General features: G+C 42.9%; 1 protein-coding gene across 1 annotated transcript in view; it reads right to left on the bottom strand.

The window, feature by feature from the left end:
* The window catches only part of LOC133543114 (protein kinase C-binding protein NELL1-like), an 881729-nt gene that overhangs the window by 185196 nt on the left and 676007 nt on the right, over positions 1 to 20526 (bottom strand). The window contains exon 14 of the mRNA XM_061887562.1: positions 5382 to 5504. Within this exon, the coding sequence (XP_061743546.1) occupies positions 5382 to 5504 (123 nt within the window). The remainder of the gene's footprint in view (positions 1 to 5381; positions 5505 to 20526) is intronic.

The following is a 20526-nucleotide window of genomic DNA, read 5'->3' as shown; positions in this document are numbered from 1 at the left end:
AAATTAAAACAGATGTACTTTGCTGTTTTTCTTTTCAATGAAACAATAGAAAATACGTACTCTAACTAGCAATGTTGGCACAGTCCAACATGTGACATTTCTAACCAAGGCCATAAGATGAGGTGGCGACTTGTCCAGGGTGTACTCCGCCTTCCGCCCGATTGTAGCTGAGATAGGCACCAGCGCCCCCGCGACCCCAAAGGGAATAAGCGGTAGAAAATGGATGGATGGATTTCTAACCATTTTGAACAGAAATAGTTTATGCACATTCAGATGAATTCTTCAAAATTATAATAAACATTTTTTTTTGGGGGGCCAGGGGCTGGGTTATGTGTGTATATATATATATATATATATATGGATGTACGTACATACATACAAACATATATATATGGATGTACGTACATAGATATATATATATATATATATATATATATATATATATATAAATATATATATATGTATGTGTATGTATGTATGTACATCCATCCATCCATTGTCTACCGTTTATTCCCTTTTGGGGTCGCGGGGGGCGCTGGTGCCTATCTCAGCTACAATCAGGCCGAAGGCGGCGTACACTCTGGACAATATATATATATATATATATATATATATATATATATATATATATATATTTATATATGTATGTGTATATATATATATGTATGTGTATATATACATATGTATGTATATATCCATCCATTTTCTACCGCTTATTCCCTTTTGGGGTCGTGGGGGGCGCTGGCGCCTATCTGGACAATATACATTATATATATATATATATATATATATATATATATATATATATATATACACATACATTTTCTACCGCTTATTCCCTTTTGGGGTCGCGGGCACCTATCTCATATATATATCTACATATATATATCTATATATATATACATATATATATATATATATATACATACATAAAAATATATAAATATATATATATACATACATAAAATATATAAATATATATATAACAACTGAAGTATATAAATAAAAATTCTTACAGTGTAAATAACAAATTTCATATATATACAGTATATTTATATATATATATTCATATATATATATGTAAATAAACATTATTTCTGTGTAAATAACACATTTTGCAATGTATATATTGCAAAATGTGTTATTTACACACACACACACACACACATATATATATATATATATATATATATATATATTGCGAAATTAGTTTTTTTACACAGAAAGAATGTTTATTTACATACATTAATTGTTTCCAAATGCTGCCTGGGACACGGCAGTAAAATGGCTGATCAAACAAAACAGATATCGTTATAGACCAACTAGCTGCAGATACTAGCTTTCCAATGATCTAAACAGACGGTGATTATTAGTATATTTACTGAGGAATTTGTGAAACTAAAACAGTACAAAAAATAATGCTAACAGACACTCATACACGTGCTAGCATATTAGCTAGCGCTAGCGTCATAACCTTACAATAGTATGTACAAATATGTAAAAAAACACTCCTACAGACATCATGAGTTGTCTTAGTTATATTGTAAAACTTACAAACGTTGCTCGGAGTGAGGAATGAAGAATTCATACAAGTAGAAACGCTATGGACGACTAGAAAAACAGAACTCCCGGTTGTTGAAAGCCCGAAATGGAAGTGAGTGAATTAGTCCAAAAGATGGAGCCGTAGCACAAACAATGAAACACTTTCTTAGTGTTAATACTTTTTTTTTTTTTTCTACAATATTTTCATTATGGCCGTCAGCAACGAAAAATCCGTAACTTAGCCGCTCGTATTTATAAGTCACAGGGTTGAAAGTGTAGGGGGAAAAAAAAAACGTAGCAGCTTATAGTCCGGAATTGACGGTATATTAGAGATTTCGTATCTCAAGAAATTCCCTGTTTTTTTTTTAACAACAGGAAGTGTAAGAGGAGCTAAATGGTATTTTTGTCCGTCAGCAGCATCAGACAAACAGGCTGTCCTGTGTTGCTATTTCTGTACCAACGATGACGGGCCCTTGTGATTGTTGCTGTACATCGGGGACTTTGATCTGTGACACTTCCTCCTGCTTGGAGACGGCTTCCAGCCCTTTTAATGAGTCTCCTCTGACTCCAGGAGGGCGCTCGACGGACCGCCCTGCTGCACCCTAGCTGCTTTTCTCTAGTGACTCAAAGCGCTTTACATAGTGAAACCCAATATCTAAGTTACATTCAAACCAGTGTGGGTGGCACCGGGAGCAGGTGGGTAAAGTGTCTTGCCCAAGGACACAACGGCGGTGACTAGGATGACGGAAGCGGGAATCGAACCTGCAACCCTCGAGTTGCTGGCACGGCCGCTCTACCAACCAAGCGATGCCGCCCCAACTCAAATTTATAAGAAGCGCATTAAAGGGGTCATACTACGATTTTTTCCTAAATTTAAAACACTGTCTTGTGGTTTACATAATAACATGGAATGATGGTTCTTTGGTCAAAATGTTGCATGGACTATGATGTACAGATCATCTTCAAGCCGCTTTCTGACTGTCGCTTCGGGATGTGCCGTTTTGTGGGCGGTCTTATTTACGTGGCTCACCTTCAGCAGCGTCTTCTCCCCGTCATCTGTGTTGTAACGGTGTAGCGTGCAAGGATGGAAGTGGAAGAAGTGTCAAAATATGGAGCTACCGTATTTCCTTAAATTGCCGCCGGGTATATAATAATAATAATGGATTAGATTTATATCACGCTTTTCTATTGTTAGATACTCAAAGCGCTCAAAGAGAAGTTTGAACCCAACATTCATTCACACCTGGTGGTGGTAAGCTACATCTGTAGCCACAGCTAGACTGACGGAAGCGTGGCTGCCAGTTTGCGCCTACGGCCCCTCCGACCACCACCAATCATTCATTCATTCACCAGTGTGAGCGGCACCGGGGGCAAGGGTGAAGTGTCCTGCCCAAGGACACAACGGCAGCGATTTGGATGTCAATAGGTGGGAAGCGAACCTGCAACCCTCAGGATTCTGGCACGGCCGCTCTACCCACTACGCCATGCCGCCCCAAATATATATATTTTGCGCCTGCCGGGTCAAACTCGTTTTGCAAAATAATTAGCGCATGCTTAGCATTACCGCCGGCTCAGGATGAACACGGGTCAAACTCGTTTCTCAAAATATTAGTTTTATTAGCGCATGTCTACAATTCCCAAAAGGGTCAAACTCGTTTCGCAAAATAATTAGCATACGCCTAGAATTTCCACCGGGTCAAACTCGTCACGTCACGAGTGACACTTCACCTGTCATCATTTTCAAAATGGAGGAGGCTGATTTCAATAATTTGAAATCGCATAAAGGGAAGATTAAGAGCTATTCAGTAGGATTTAAGGTCCAAACTATTGAATATGCTAAAAATAACAGTAAGCAGCTATGTTTTATTAATATACCATAGCTGCGTGTGTCAAATATGACTCGTTAAATAACTCCCGCCTCCTGGTGGTAGAGGGCGGTAGTGATCCTTCTTGCGACTACTCGGCTGCAGAAGAAGTGACAACAAGCAGCAAAAGTGAGTAGCTTGTGTTTATTCTTTCCTGTCGCTTGCACTTTTAACATGGAGGATTACATATCTAGAAAAAAAGTTTTCTAAACTGGACTTTCAATCGAAGCAGGAGGTAATAAAGGAAGATCTTCATCGAGACACAGAGACTTTTAAAACTGAAGAAAGATAAGGAAGACTTCTATAAACAAGTTATCGATGCTTTTGATCAGAAGGAGCTGCGCATGGACTTCATCTGTAGTTTTTTTTATTAACTGTGCTTCTCATGATGGTATCCTTACATCACACTCAAATTTATAAGCGCAGGCCTAAATTTACCGCAGGCCTTTGGCAAGCGCCGGAGTGAGAATAGGTTTTAAAATAATTAACGCATGCTTGCCTTGACCGCATGCATTTGGTAAACGCCGGAGTGAGAAGTGGTTTTAAAATAATTAGCGCCCCGGCGGCAATTCAAGGAAATACGGTAACAGTTTTAATGACAATCAGACTTTACTTCAATCAATAACGGAGCATTATCTCCTCATCCGTGGCTAACTATTGCAAAAACAACGCCCATAATGTGTCCCGTGAAAAACCCTACGACCGGAACGAAAATCTCGATCTGTTGTGGTGAAAAAGGAGCTAAGCCGGAAGGCAAAGCTCTCAATTGACCGGTCGATCTACGTTCCCATCCTCACCTATGGTCATGAGCTTTGGGTCATGACCGAAAGGATAAGATCACGGGTACAAGCGGCTGAAATTAGTTTCATAGGCTGAGAAGCTCTGTCATCCGGGAGGAGCTCAAAGTAAAGCCGCTGCTCCTCCACATCGAGAGGAGCCAGGTGAGGTGGTTCGGGCATCTGGTCAGGATGCCACCCGAACGCCTCCCTAGGGAGGTGTTTGGGGCACGGGGAAGACCCAGGACATGTTGGGTAGACTGTGTCCCCCGGCTGGCCAGGGAACGCCTCGGGATCCCCCGGGAGGAGCTGGAAGAGAGGGAAGTCTGGGCTTCCCTGCTTAGGCTGCTGCCCCCGCGACCCGACCTCGGCTAAGCGGATGGATGGATGGATATATTTTATATTGCTCTTTTTGTCTTTGGTATAAACATTATGTAAACTCGAAGTTATTATATATTTTTTGGGTTCTTTGTGGTTGCTATTTTTGATTTACAACATTTAATTATTTGATCATGTTGTACTGCATTTTTGTTTTGTGATTGTTTTTGCTTGGACCTCATGAAGAATAGTCTCCACTGCGATGTAAACTAACGGGGATCCTTAATAAACTCAACCAAACCAAAGTGCCATTCAGTTTTTACCCGCATCGATTCTTCATGTCTGTCTATCTGTGTTGGCCCTGCGATGGAGGTGGCGACTTGTCCAGGGTGTACCCTGCCTTCCGCCCGATTGTAGCTGAGATAGGGCGCCAGCACCCCCCGCGACCCCGAAAGGGAATAAGCGGTAGAAATGGATGGATTCTTCATTCATTACTCCAAGCAACGTTTTTAAGTTTTACAATATAACTAAACTGTTTTGACTTACTGAAGAGAATAAAGCACATCCATGAATGTCTTTGGGTACACGTTAAGGTAATACACGCGTTTTTGTACCAGGTTTTCAAATATGCCCTCCCTTCCTCCCTGCATGTGATCCCCAACCGCAGAGCCAATGAGGCGCTTAGGAAGTGCGAGCAGTCAAGGAGAAGTAGGCACACATGTGGAAAAAGCTGTAAAATCGATGTTCAACATCCGTCTCGCCGAGCGGCCTCGACCAGACTGTCGGGGATTTTTTTACTCGACGTGATCACTCCCCGTCGCCAGTCTGTTCGTGGGAGTATTTACATGACCGAGGGGGACACGGCGGGCGAGGAACTTACCCCTGCAGATGGTGCCGTTCCCGACGTAGCCGGGCTTGCAGGTGCACAGGTGTCCTCCAATGGTGTTGGTGCAGATGGCGTTCTCGTCGCACGAGTTCTGGCCGCTGGCACAGTCGTCGTGCTCTGGAGGAGGAGGAGGATAAAGAAAAGACCCCCGCCGTCAGAGCTGATGTGGATTGATTGATTGCAACTTTTATTAGTAGATGACACAGTACAGTGCAGTTGTGATCAAAATTATTCAACCCCCACACAATTTGGGTGTTTTAGCAAGTCGGGCATTTATTCCGTATTTTGTTTATAGTCATATCAAATAAAGATGTGTCGAATAGACAAATGCAACTTGAATTACAACATTATATTTTGTAACATCCATCCATCCATCCATCCATCATCTTCCGCTTATCCGAGGTCGGGTCGCGGGGGCAGCAGCCTAAGCAGGGAAGCCCAGACTTCCCTATCTCCAGCCACTTCGTCTAGCTCTTCCCGGGGGATCCCGAGGCGTTCCCAGGCCAGCCGGGAGACATAGTCTTTCCAACGTGTCCTGGGTCTTCCCCGTGGCCTCCTACCAGCTGAACGTGCCCTAAACACCTCCCTAGGGAGGCGTTCGGGTGGCATCCTGACCAGATGCCCGAACCACCTCATCTGGCTCCTCTCGATGTGGAGGAGCAGCGGCTTTACGTTGAGTTCCTCCCGGATGGCAGAGCTTCTCACCCTATCTCTAAGGGAGAGACCCGCCACCCGGCGGAGGAAACTCATTTCGGCCGCAGACCCAAACTCATTTGGGCCACTTGTACCCGTGATCTTATCCTTTCGGTCATGACCCAAAGCTCATGACCATAGGTGAGGATGGGAACGTAGATCGACCGGTAAATTGAGAGCTTTGCCTTCCGGCTCAGCTCCTTCTTCACCACAACGGATCGGTACAACGTCCGCATTACTGAAGACGCCGCACCGATCCGCCTGTCGATCTCACGATCCACTCTTCCCCCACTCGTGAACAAGACTCCTAGGTACTTGAACTCCTCCACTTGGGGCAGGGTCTCCTCCCCAACCCGGAGATGGCACTCCACCCTTTTCCGGGCGAGAACCATGGACTCGGACTTGGAGGTGCTGATTTTGTAACATACCACACAAAATTATTCAACCCTTTGAAGATCATAACTCTTAAGAACAGTGTTTGAATAAGGTCTTTTCAATCAATCAATCAATGTTTACTTATATAGCCCTAAATCACTAGTGTCTCAAAGGGCTGCACAAACCACTACGACATCCTCGGGCAACATCTTAAGTGCAGAGGAAGCCAGTGCAGGTGAGCCAGTACAGGCGTAATGTGATCAAACTTTCTTGTTCTTGTCAAAAGTCTAGCAGCCGCATTTTGTACCAACTGTAATCTTTTAATGCTAGACATGGGGAGACCGGAAAATAATAGGTTACAGTAATCGAGGCAAGACGTAACAAACGCATGGATAATGATCTCAGCGTCTTTAGTGGACAGAATGGAGCGAATTTTAGCGATATTACGGAGATGAAAGAAGGCCGTTTTAGTAACGCTTTTAATGTGTGACTCAAAGGAGAGAGTTGGGTCGAAGATAATACCCAGATTCTTTACCGTGTCGCCTTGTTTAATTGTTTGGTTGTCAAATGTTAGAGTTGTATTATTAAATAGAGTTCGGTGTCTAGCAGGACCGATAATCAGCATTTCCGTTTTTTTGGCGTTGAGTTGCAAAAAGTTAGCGGACATCCATTGTTTGATTTTATTAAGACACGCCTCCAGCTGACTACAATACGGCATGTTGGTCAGCTTTAGGGGCATGTAGAGTTGGGTGTCATCAGCATAACAGTGAAAGCTAACACCGTATTTGCGTATGATGTCACCTAGCGGCAGCATGTAGATGCTGAAGAGTGCAGGGCCAAGGACCGAACCCTGGGTGTTGAAAACACCTGTAGATGTGATTAGAAACCATAACGAGCAACAATTAAACTGATTGAAAAAGACAGTGACGCTCAGCTTCTTGTAGATGGTCAATGGTGTATTTGCAACATGGTGAAGTCCAGGGAGTGGTCAAAGAAGTCAAGAGAGGAGGTCATTTCTCTTCATAAGAAAGGATATGGATATAAGAAAATAGCAAAGACATTACACATTCCAAGAGACACAGTTGGGAGCATAATTTGCAAGTTTAAAGCTAAAGGCACAGTGGAAACACTACCTGGGCGTGGTAGAAAGAGGATGCTGTGTGCAGTACAGTGGTGACAAACCCCCAGGTAACAGCTGAGGAACTACAACAGGACATTGCAGAGGGGGGAACGCAGGTTTCGTCCCAGACAATAAGGCGCGCACTACGAGATGAAGGCCTCCATGCCAGAACTCCCAGGCGCACCCACTTCTGACTACCAGGCACAAGAAAATGGACTCCAGTATGCCAAAAATCATCTGGACTTTGGGAAACTGTTCTATGGAGTGATGAGACAAAACTGGGACTCTTTGGGCCTATGAATCAATGTTATGTCTGGAGGAGAAAAAAATGAAGCTTACAAAGAGAAGAACACCTTGCCTACTGTTAAGCATGGTGGGGGGTCAATCATGCTCTGGGGCTGTTTCTCTGCCTCAGGTACCAGGAATCTCCAGCGCGTTCAAGGCATTATGAATTCTATTTCCTAGCAGGATATATTAGCTGCAAATGTCATGAAGTCAGTGACGAAGCTGAGGCTTGGGAGACGTTGGACCTTCCAACAGGACAAGGATCCCAAGCATACCTCCAAATCAACATCAGAGTGGTTGCAGAAGATGCCTCTGTAACACTTTCATCCACAGCTGATACTCATACTTGCCAACCCTCACGATTTTCCCGGAAAGTTCAGTGCCCCTCCCAAAAATCTCCCGGGGCAACCATTCTTCGAATTTCTCCCGATTTCCACCCGTACAACAAAATTGGGGGCGTGCCTTGAAAGCACTGCCTTTAGCGTCCTCTACAGCCTGTCGTCACGTCCGCTTTTCCGCCATACAAACAACGTGCCGGCCCAGTCAAATAATACATGGGGCTTTAACACACACAAGTGAATGCAAGGTATACTTGGTCAACAGCCATACAGGTCACACTGAGGGTGGCCGCATAAACAACTTTACCACTTTTACAAATATGCGCCACACTGTGAAGCCACACCAAACCAGAATAACAAACACATTTTGGGAGAACATCCCCACCGTAGCACAACATAAACACAACAGAAGAAATACCCAGAACCCGTTGCAGCACTAACTCTTCCGGGACGCTACAATATACAACTCCCGCTACCACCAAACCCTGCCCCACCAATTTTTATTTAAATTGTATTTGATATGCCATTGATATTTTTTAATCTTTATTATTATAATTTGAAACTCGATTTTGCATGTGACTCTAAAATTATATAAGCTTTGCTTGTTTAATCAATACAAAACTTGTTTGGGTCCCTATTAAAAGGTTAATTTGTTCAACATTGGCCCGCAGCTTGGTTCCGTTTTAAATTTTGTCCCACTCTGTATTTGACTTTGACACCCCTGCTGTAGATGCTTGCAAGAAGCTTATGTATCACCTTTGAAGGATGTCATTACTGCCAAAGGGTGTTCTACTAAGTACTAAAGATGCATGGAACTAGGGGGTTGAATCATTTTGTCAATGACATATTAAGAAAATTTTCCTTTTTTTGGTATTTTGTAAAATACAGTGTTACAATTTAAGTTGCATTTGTCAATTTGACACATCTTTATTTGACTATAAACAAAATATGGAATATATGTCCAACTTGCTAAAACACCAAAATTGTGTGGGGGTTGAATAATTTTGATCACAACTGTACATATTCCATACAATTGACCATTAAATGGTAACACACGAATACGTTTTTCAACTTGTTTAAGTCAGGGTCCACTTTAATCAATTCATGGCCCTTACATTCATTTCATTTGAAAACACACCAATTTCCTCCATATTTAATGGTCATTGTTCATACTTGTTCACCTTTAACACACATGTGTTAAAGCAGTGGTTCTCAAAAGGGGGTACGTGTACCCCTGGGGTACTTAAAGGTATGCCAAGGGGTATGTGAGATTTTTTTTTAAATATTCTAAAAATAGTGAAGTAAATTATATTTATATAGCGCTTCTCTCTAGTGACTCAAAGCGCTTTACATAGTGAAACCCAATATCTAAGTTACATTTAAACCAGTGTGGGTGGCACTGGGAGCAGGTGGGTAAAGTGTCTTGCCCAAGGACACAACGGCAGTGACTAGGATGGCGGGAGCGGGAATCGAACCTGCGACCCTCAAGTTGCTGGCACTACCAACCGAGCTATGCCGCCCCAATTACAAATCTCTTGAAAGTACATTTATTGATACTTCAACGAAATATGAATGTAAGTTCATAAAGTGTGAAAAGAAATCCAACAATGCAATATTCAGTGTTGACAGCTAGATTTTTTGTGGACATGTTCCATAAATATTGATGTTAAGGATTTCTTTTTTTGTGAAGAAATGTTTAGAATGAAGTTGATGAATCCAGATGGATCTCTATTACAATCCCCAAAGAGGGCACTTTAAGTTGATGATTACTTCTATGTGTAGAAATATTTATTTGTAATTAAATCACTTTTTTATTTTTCAACAAGTTTTTAGTTATTTTTATATCTTTTTTTCCAAATAGTTCAAGAAAGACCACTACAAATGAGCCATATTTTGCACTGTTATACAATTTAATAAATCAGAAACTGATGACATAGTGCTGTATTTTACTTCTTTATCTCTTTTTGTCAACCAAAAATGCTTTGCTCTGATTAGGGGGTACTTGAATTAAAAAAAAAATGTTCACAGGGGGTACATCACTGAAAAAAGGTTGAGAACCACTGTGTGATCAAGATTTAAGCATTTTATATCAGTCAGTAGCGATAAATATTGATATTTTTTATGACCTATCGAAAAAAAAAAGGACTGGGGGGAAAAATTTCAATAAATGTAAACAATTGTATTTGAAATGTAACATCCTTCTGATTATAATCACCTCAGCTATCAAGGCAGAAAGGAAAACATGAAAAAAAAAATCTAAAATCACATTAAAACCAGGGAAATTTGCACGTTGTATAATTTGTGAATAGTTTAGTCTTTAGTTGAAGGGACAATGCACAGAAACATTAAGATCAAGGACAGCCATCCATCCATCCATCCATCTTCTTCCGCTTATCCAAGGTCGGGTCGCGGGGGCAACAGCCTAAGCAGGGAAACCCAGACTTCCCTCTCCCCAGCCACTTCGTCTAGCTCTTCCCGGGGGATCCCGAGGCGTTCCCAGGCCAGCCGGGAGACATAGTCTTCCCAACGTGTCCTGGGTCTTCCCCGTGGCCTCCTACCGATTAGACGTGCCCTAAACACCTCCCTAGGGAGGCGTTCGGGTGGCATCCTGACCAGATGCCCGAACCACCTCATCTGGCTCCTCTCCATGTGGAGGAGCAGCGGCTTTACTTTGAGTTCCTCCCGGATGGCAGAGCTTCTCACCCTATCTCTAAGGGAGAGACCCAAACTCGTTTCGGCCGCTTGTACCCGTGATCTTATCCTTTCGGTCATGACCCAAAGCTCATGACCATAGGTGAGGATGGGAACGTAGATCGACCGGTAAATTGAGAGCTTTGCCTTCCGGCTCAGCTCCTTCTTCACCACAACGGATCGGTACAACGTCCGCATTACTGAAGACGCCGCACCGATCCGCCTGTCGATCTCACGATCCACTCTTCCCCCACTCGTGAACAAGACTCCTAGGTACTTGAACTCCTCCCCAACCCGGAGATGGCATTCCACCCTTTTCCGGGCGAGAACCATGGACTCGGACTTGGAGGTGCTGATTCACATTCCGGTCGCTTCACACTCGGCTGCGAACCGATCCAGCGAGAGCTGAAGATCCCGGTCAAATGAAGCCATCAGGACCACATCATCTGCAAAAAGCAGAGACCTAATCCCGCGGTCACCAAACCGGAACCCCTCAACGCCTTGACTGCGCCTAGAAATTCTGTCCATAAAAGTTATGAACAGAATCGGTGACAAAGGACAGCCTTGGCCGAGTCCAACCCTCACTGGAAATGTGTTCGACTTACCGCCGGCAATGCGGACCAAGCTCTGACACTGATCATACAGGAAGTGGACCGCCACAATAAGACAGTCCGATACCCCATACTCTCTGAGCACTCCCCACAGGACTTCCCGAGGGACACGGTCCAATGCCTTCTCTAAGTCCACAAAGCACATGTAGACTGGTTGGGCAAACTCCCATGCACCCTCAAGAACCCTGCCGAGAGTATAGAGCTGGTCCACAGTTCCACGACCAGGACGAAAACCACACTGTTCCTCCTGAATCCGAGGTTCGACTATCCGGCGTAGCCTCCTCTCCAGTACACCTGAATAAACCTTACCGGGAAGGCTGAGGAGTGTGATCCCACGATAGTTGGAACACACCCTCTGGTCCCCCTTCTTAAAGAGAGGAACCACCACCCCGGTCTGCCAATCCAGAGGTGCTTAAATCTTGATGCAGAGATCAAGGACAGATTATAGCTGAATAACTCATTTCCATCTGCAGTCTCTGGCTACCTAAATTAAAGGGATACAAAAATCATGCAATAAAATGACAATAAAATCATACCCATTGCATGTAATCAAATAAAAAAAAGTCATAAAATGCCCTTTTAAGGACACATACTTAATATTCAATACACCACATCTCACTTACATCATCACATCTGTCATCATTTGTAAAAACGACCGCACAATTTACAACAAAATGCTGTCATGGATAAATATAACACACGTGAATAAAAGCAGAATACAATGACTTGCTCGTCCATTTCAACTTATATTCGATTGAATAGACCGGGGGTCGGCAACCTAAAATGTTGAAAGAGCCGAGTTGGACCGAAAACTACAAAAACAAATATGTCTGGAGCAGCATAAAAATAAAAGCCATCACATACCATAGTGTCATGAGATATAAAGTGAAATAAGAGGACTTAAAGGAAACTAAATGAGCTCAAATATAGCTACAAATGAGGCATGATGATGCAATATGTACATATAGCTAGCCTAAATAGCATGTTAGCATCGATCAGCTTGCAGTGACCAAATATGTCTGATTAGCACTCCGCACAAGTCAATAACATCAACAAAGCTACACTTTGTGCATTGATGCACAGCGTTAAACGTTTGGTGGACAAAATGAGACAGAAAAAGGAGTGGCATAAAACACGTCTTAGAAAGTCGGAGAAAGTTATACATGTAAAACAGGGGTGTCCAAACTTTTTCCACTTAGGGCCGCGGACTGAATTGTTTAACCTTGGCTTTGATCAGTTTGAAATTTTGGCCCACTCTGTATTTGAGTTGGACGACCTTTGAAATCCACCTCTTCATACAAAATGGGGACCACCCTTATGGACGGCGAGGCACTACGAAAAGCATGTGACCTACAGTGGGGCAAAAAAGTATTTAGTCAGCCAGCGATTGTGCAAGTTCTCCCACTTAAAATGATGACAGAGGTCTGTAATTTTCATCATAGGTACACTTCAACTGTGAGAGACAGAATGTGAAAAAAAAAATCCAGGAATTTTAAAGAATTTATTTGTAAATTATGGTGGAAAATAAGTATTTGGTCAACCATTCAAAGCTCTCACTGATGGAAGGAGGTTTTGGCTCCAAATCTCACGATACATGGCCCCATTCATTCTTTCCTTAACACGGATCAATCGTCCTGTCCCCTTAGCAGAAAAAAACGCCCCAAAGCATGATGTTTCCACCCCCATGCTTCACAGTAGGTATGGTGTTCTTGGGATGCAACTCAGTATTCTTCTTCCTCCAAACACGACGAGTTGAGTTTATACCAAAAAGTTCTATTGTGGTTTCATCTGACCACATGACATTCTCCCAATCCTCTGCTGTATCATCCATGTATCCATTTTGGTATAAACTCAACTCGTCGTGTTTGGAGGAAGAAGAATACTGAGTTGCATCCCAAGAACACCATACCTACTATGCAAAAAGTCAGTGTTCAAAAACAAGAAAAAAAAAATACAAAAATGAGGGGTATTTTACTTGAATTAAGCAAAATTATCTGCCGATAGAACAAGAAAATTTGGCTTGTCAAGACTTTCCAAAACAAGTAAAATTAGCTAACTTCAATGAACCCAAAAATACCTTAAAATAAGTATATTCTCACTAATAACAAGTGTACTACTATACGAGTACGTATTTTCTATTGTTTCATTGAACATAAAACGGCAAATTCTATTTGGCTGTCATCCGTTTTAATATGAGAAACAATTGTGTCAAAGTCATGATTTTGTTTCACATTCTTGAAATACGAAATTATTACTTTAAAAAGTAGTTTTATACTTGTGAGTGTTGATGACACAGCTTTGCAACATTTGATATTCTCGTTTCAAGCATGTTTTACTCAATATAGGTCATCAAATCTCAGCTACAAGCTGTAATATCTTACTGAGATCATTTAGGACCAAAACTCTTAAAACAAGTAAAACACTCTAACATAAAATCTTATGTATGGCCGCGCAAGTCCCAGGATGCCCAAAATAGAGTCCTATGGGGAGGGGGGATGAAAGTTGGAAAAGTCAGCATAAATCCCAAAAATGTCCAAAATACCTACACAGGTTTGAGTCCCACAAGTTCCGCCGCCGGCCGGGATGCCCAGAATGTCCAAAACGCGCCCAGCAAAGTCCCACGGGAAGGTGGGGAGAAAAGTGAGAAAAGTCGGGGAAATGTTCAAAAGTCCCACCCGGGTTCGAGTGTGCACTCAAACTCAAACTCGAACCCGGTTGGGACTCGAACCTGGGTAGGTATTTTGAAAATTTTGGCTGACTTTTCTCATTTTTCCCCCCTACTTCCCGTGGGACTTTGCTGGGTACGTTTTGGACATTTATTGTATCTCGGGATTTGTGTGGCCGGCGGCGGGACTCGTGGGACTGGAACCCCGGGGAGGTATTTTAGACACAATTGGGACTTTTGAACATTTTGGCCGCCTTCCTGTGCACCATTGCTGGGTGTGTTTTGGACACTTGGACAAAAATTGTTTCAAGCATATTTTACTCAAAATAGTTAATAAAATGTCGGAAACAAGCTGTAGTATCTTACTGAGATCATTTAGGACCTAAACACTTAAAACAAGTAAAACACTCCAACATAAAATCTTATGTATGGCCGCGCAAGTCCCGGGATGCACAAAATGTCCATAACACACCTAGCCGAGTCCCATGGGGAGGGGGGATGAAAGTTGGAAAAGTCAGCATAAATCCCAAAAATGTCCAAAATACCTACACAGGTTTGAGTCCCACAAGTTCCGCCGCCGGCCGGGATGCCCAGAATGTCCAAAACGCGCCCAGCAAAGTCCCACGGGAAGGTGGGGAGAAAAGTGAGAAAAGTCGGGGAAATGTTCAAAAGTCCCACCCGGGTTCGAGTGTGCACTCGAACTCAAACTCGAACCCGGTTGGGACTCGAACCTGAGTAGGTATTTTGAAAATTTTGGGGGACTTTTGCTGACTTTTCTCATTTTTGCCCCCTACTTCCCGTGGGACTTTGCTGGGTGCGTTTTGGACATTTATTGTATCTCGGGATTTGTGTGGCCGGCGGCGGGACTCGTGGGACTGGAACCCCGGGGAGGTATTTTGGACACAATTGGGACTTTTGAACATTTTGGCCGCCTTTTCCCCCTCTTCTTCCCCGCCTTCCTGTGCACCATTGCTGGGTGTGTTTTGGACACTTGGACAAAAATTGTTTCAAGCATATTTTACTCAAAATAGTTAATAAAATGTCGGAAACAAGCTGTAGTATCTTACTGAGATCATTTAGGACCTAAACACTTAAAACAAGTAAAACACTCTAACATAAAATCTTATGTATGGCCGCGCAAGTCCCAGGATGCCCAAAATGTCCATAACACACCTAGCCGAGTCCCATGGGGAGGGGGGATGAAAGTTGGAAAAGTCAGCATAAATCCCAAAAATGTCCAAAATACCTACACAGGTTTGAGTCCCACAAGTTCCGCCGCCGGCCGGGATGCCCAGAATGTCCAAAACGCGCCCAGCAAAGTCCCATGGGAAGGTGGGGAGAAAAGTGAGAAAAGTCGGGGAAATGTTCAAAAGTCCCACCCGGGTTCGAGTGTGCACTCAAACTCAAACTCGAACCCGGTTGGGACTCGAACCTGGGTAGGTATTATGAACATTTTGGCTGACTTTTGCTGACTTTTCTCATTTTTGCCCCCTACTTCCCGTGGGACTTTGCTGGGTGCGTTTTGGACATTTATTGTATCTCGGGACTGGAGGTATTTTGGACACAATTGGGACTTTTGAACATTTTGGCCGCCTTTTCCCCCTCTTCTTCCCCGCCTTCCTGTGCACCATTGCTGGGTGTGTTTTGGAAACTTGGACAAAAATAGTTTCAAGCATATTTTACTCAAAATAGTTAATAAAATGTCGGAAACAAGCTGTAGTATCTTACTGAGATCATTTAGGACCTAAACACTTAAAACAAGTAAAACACTCTAACATAAAATCTTATGTATGGCCGCGCAAGTCCCGGGATGCCCAAAATAGAGTCCCATGGGGAGGGGGGATGAAAGTTGGAAAAGTCAGCATAAATCCCAAAAATGTCCAAAATACCTACACAGGTTTGAGTCCCACAAGTTCCGCCGCCGGCCGGGATGCCCAGAATGTCCATAACCCGCCCAGCAAAGTCCCACGGGAAGGTGGGGAGAAAAGTGAGAAAAGTCGGGGAAATGTTCAAAAGTCCCACCCGGGTTCGAGTGTGCACTCAAACTCAAACTCGAACCCGGTTGGGACTCGAACCTGGGTAGGTATTATGAACATTTTGGGGGACTTTTGCTGACTTTTCTAATTTTTGCCCCCTACTTCCCGTGGGACTTTGCTGGGTGCGTTTTGGACATTTATTGTATCTCGGGACTGGAGGTATTTTGGACACAATTGGGACTTTAGAACATTTTGGCCGCCTTTTCCCCCTCTTCTTCCCCGCCTTCCTGTGCACCATTGCTGGGTGTGTTTTGGACACTTGGACAAAAATTGTTTCAAGCATATTTTACTCAAAATAGTTAATAAAATGTCGGAAACAAGCTGTAGTATCTTACTGAGATCATTTAGGACCTAAACACTTAAAACAAGTAAAACACTCTCACATAAAATCTGCTTAGTGAGAAGAATTATCTTACCAGACAGAAAATAAGCAAATATCACCCTTATTTGAGATATTTCATCTTACTTAGATTTCAGTTTTTGCAGTGTACTGTGAAGCATGGGGGTGGAAACATCATGCTTTGGGGCTGTTTTTCTGCTAAGGGGACAGGACGATTGATCCGTGTTAAGGAAAGAATGAATGGGGCCATGTATCGTGAGATTTGGAGCCAAAACCTCCTTCCATCAGTGAGAGCTTTGAATGGTTGACCAAATACTTATTTTCCACCATCATTTACAAATAAATTCTTTAAAATTTTTGGATGTTTTTTTCACATTCTGTCTCTCACAGTTGAAGTGTACCTATGATGAAAATTACAGACCTTAAGTGGGAGAACTTGCACAATCGGTGCCTGAGTAAATACGGTTTTTGCCCCACTGTATGTTTGGACTCTGACTACCAATCTACTACTTAACTACTAATCAGATTCCTGTTATCCAGTAAATATCCCCAAAGCAGCGTTATGCAGGGAAAAAGAGAGCACGATTACAGCCTCGAATGTCAAGCCGCCGATCACAGTTTTTTTTTAAAAACAGCTAAACGGAATTCATCCTCCATTACTTAGAACATCAGAGCGCCGTCTTCGCCCGCTGTGATGTTTTTGAAATCCTGCTACACTCCCGTTAAAGAGATAACAGACTTGGAGAGTAATTGTCTGCAATATTGATTATGACTGCAGAGACCCCCCCCCCCCCCCCCCCCCCCCCCCCCCCCCCCCCCCCCCTCCATTAAGATACTTACGGAGATTTTATTTCGTTATGAAGAGAACATTATTTCTGTCAATCAAAGCAAATGAATGGTAGATACAATAATCCACTTCCATGTTGCACATTACATGCTCCAGGGGGGGCCGGGCTGTGTATAAATATATATATATATATATATATATATTTATTTATATATCGTATTTCCTTGAATTGCTGCCGGGGCACTAATTAATTTAAAACCTATTCTCACTCCGGTGCTTGCCAAAGGCATGCGGTAAAAGTAAGCATGCACTAATTATTTAAAAACCTCTTCTCACTCCGCACTTACCAAAGGCATGCGGTAAAAGTAAGCATGTGCTAATTATTTTAAAACCTCTTCTCGCTCCGGCGCTTACCAAAGGCGTGCGGTAAAAGTAAGCATGCGCTAATTATTTTAAAACCTCTTCTCACTCTGGCACTTACCAAAGGCATGCGGTAAAAGTAAGCATGCGCTAATTATTTTAAAACCTCTTCTCACTCGGCGCTTACCAAAGGCGTGCGGTAAAAGTAAGCATGCGCTAATTATTTTAAAACCTCTTCTCACTCCGGCACTTACCAAAGGCATGCGGTAAAAGTAAGCATGCGCTAATAATTTAAAAACCTCTTCTCACTCCGGCACTTACCAAAGGCATGCGGTAAAAGTAAGCACGCGCTAATTATTTTAAAACCTCTTCTCACTACGGCACTTACCAAAGGCATGCGGTAAAAGTAAGCATGCGCTAATTATTTTAAAACCTCTTCTCACTCCTGCGCTTACCAAAGGCATGCGGTAAAAGTAAGCATGCGCTTATTATTTTAAAACCTCTTCTCACTCCATCGCTTACCAAAGGCATGCGGTAAAAGTAAGCATGCGCTAATTATTTTAAAACCTCTTCTCACTCCTGCACTTACCAAAGGCATGCGGTAAAAGTAAGCATGCGCTAATTATTTTAAAACCTCTTCTCGCTCCGGCGCTTACCAAAGGCGTGCGGTAAAAATAAGCATGCGCTAATTATTTTAAAACCTCTTCTCACTCCGGCGCTTACCAAAGGCATGCGGTAAAAGTAAGCATGTGCCAACTATTTTAACACCCCCTTCTCACTCCAGCACTTACCAAAGGCATGCGGAAAAGTAAGCATGCGCTAATTATTTTAAAACCTCTTCTCACTCCGGCACTTACCAAAGGCATGCGGTAAAAGTAAGACATGTGCCAACTATTTTAACACCCCCTTCTCACTCCAGCACTTACCAAAGGCATGCGGTAAAAGTAAGCACGCGCTAATTATTTTAAAACCTCTTCTCACTCGGCGCTTACCAAAGGCGTGCGGTAAAAGTAAGCATGCGCTAATTATTTTAAAACCTCTTCTCACTCCTGCACTTACCAAAAGCAGGCGGTAAAAGTAAGCATGTGCTAATTATTTAAAACCTCTTCTCACTCCGGCGCTTACCAAAGGCATGCGGTAGAAGTTAGCATGCGCTAATTATTTTAAAACCTCTTCTCACTCCGGCGCTTACCAAAGGCATGCGGTAAAAGTAAGCATGCGCTAATTATTTAAAAACCTCTTCCCACTCCGGCACTTACCAAAGGCATGCGGTAGAAGTTAGCATGCGCTAATTATTTTAAAACCTCTTCTCACTCCGGCGCTTACCAAAGGCATGCGGTAAAAATAAGCATGCGCTAATTATTTTAAACCTCTTCTCACTCCGGCACTTACCAAAGGCGTGCGGTAAAAGTAAGCATGCGCTAATTATTTTAAAACCTCTTCTCACTCCGGCACTTACCAAAGGTATGCAGTAAAAAAAAATTGAGTGTGATGTAAGTGTGGGCCTTAAATCCTAATGAATAGCTCTTAATCTTCTTCCCTTTATGCGATTTCAAATTACCGGTATTGAAATCCTCCATTTGAAAATGATGACAGGGGAAGTGTCACTCGTGACATCACAAGTTTGACCAGGCGGTAATATCAATCAATCAATCAATCAATGTTTATTTATATAGCCCCAATCACAAATGTCTTCAAAGGACTGCACAAATCATTACGACTACAACATCCTCGGAAGAACCCACAAAAGGGCAAGGAAAACTCACACCCAGTGGGCAGGGAGAATTCACATCCAGTGGGACGCCAGTGACAATGCTGACTATGAGAAACCTTGGAGAGGACCTCAGATGGGGACCGAAAGCAATGGATGTCGAGCGGGTCTAACATGATACTGTGAAAGTTCAATCCATAGTGGCTTAATACTAAGCATGCGCTAATTATTTAGGGAAGCGAGTTTGACCAGGCAGTAATTCAAGGCAGGCACATACTATATGCCTGCGGCAATTCAAGGAAAATACGGGTTTATATTCATTTATTAACATGTTAGTCAGAGTTTGTTGGTGACAAACCCCAAGATGCAGAGAGGAGGCAGGCATTGCGTAAGAATACGTGATTTAATTAAAAACTAAAACAAGAACAAACCAAAAGGGTACCAACAAAAGGCATGCACGAGGCGGATAAAAACAAAAACACTTACTGTGACACGACCAGAACTATGGCATGAGCAGAGTGAACAGAAGTAGACAAAGCTACAAGCGACATGACAGGTAGTGGTGACATTGTCACGACAATAAGTCCAGCCTCTGACTGGAGGACAAAACAGGTTTAAATAGTGTTTGGGCTGATTGACACCAGGTGTGGCCAGGTGCCAATCAGCCACAGCTGAGGGGACACAGCACTCAGGTAGAAAAACAGGAAACAGAACCAAAATAAGAGTGCTGACAGGAACTAAAGACAGGAAACAGACAAATGCAGAGGAAAAACAGGTCCATTCTATGTGTCATACTTGATCATTTTTGTGATATTGCCATATTTTTGCTGAAAGGATTTAGTAGAGAACATCGACGATAAGTTCGCATTGCCTTTACCCGAAGTATGTCCGGGTGACGTCACCGGTGTGAGGCTCCTCACGTCCTCACATGTATTTAAAATATAAGCCACCAGAAGTAAGAGCTATTCGAACAAGAAAGCGACAATTTCCCCATTAATTTGAGCGAGGATGAAAGATTCGTGAATTAGGATATTGATAGTGAAGGACTAGAAAAAATATATATATCAAATAAAAAGCGATGGCTCCGGGCGGCGGCAGTGTGAGCGTTTCAGATGTAATTAGACACA

Source organism: Nerophis ophidion, linkage group LG25, assembly GCF_033978795.1.
Source record: "Nerophis ophidion isolate RoL-2023_Sa linkage group LG25, RoL_Noph_v1.0, whole genome shotgun sequence".
In the NCBI taxonomy this organism is placed as follows: Eukaryota; Metazoa; Chordata; class Actinopteri; order Syngnathiformes; family Syngnathidae; genus Nerophis; species Nerophis ophidion.
This window is presented reverse-complemented; position numbering and strand designations above follow the sequence as displayed.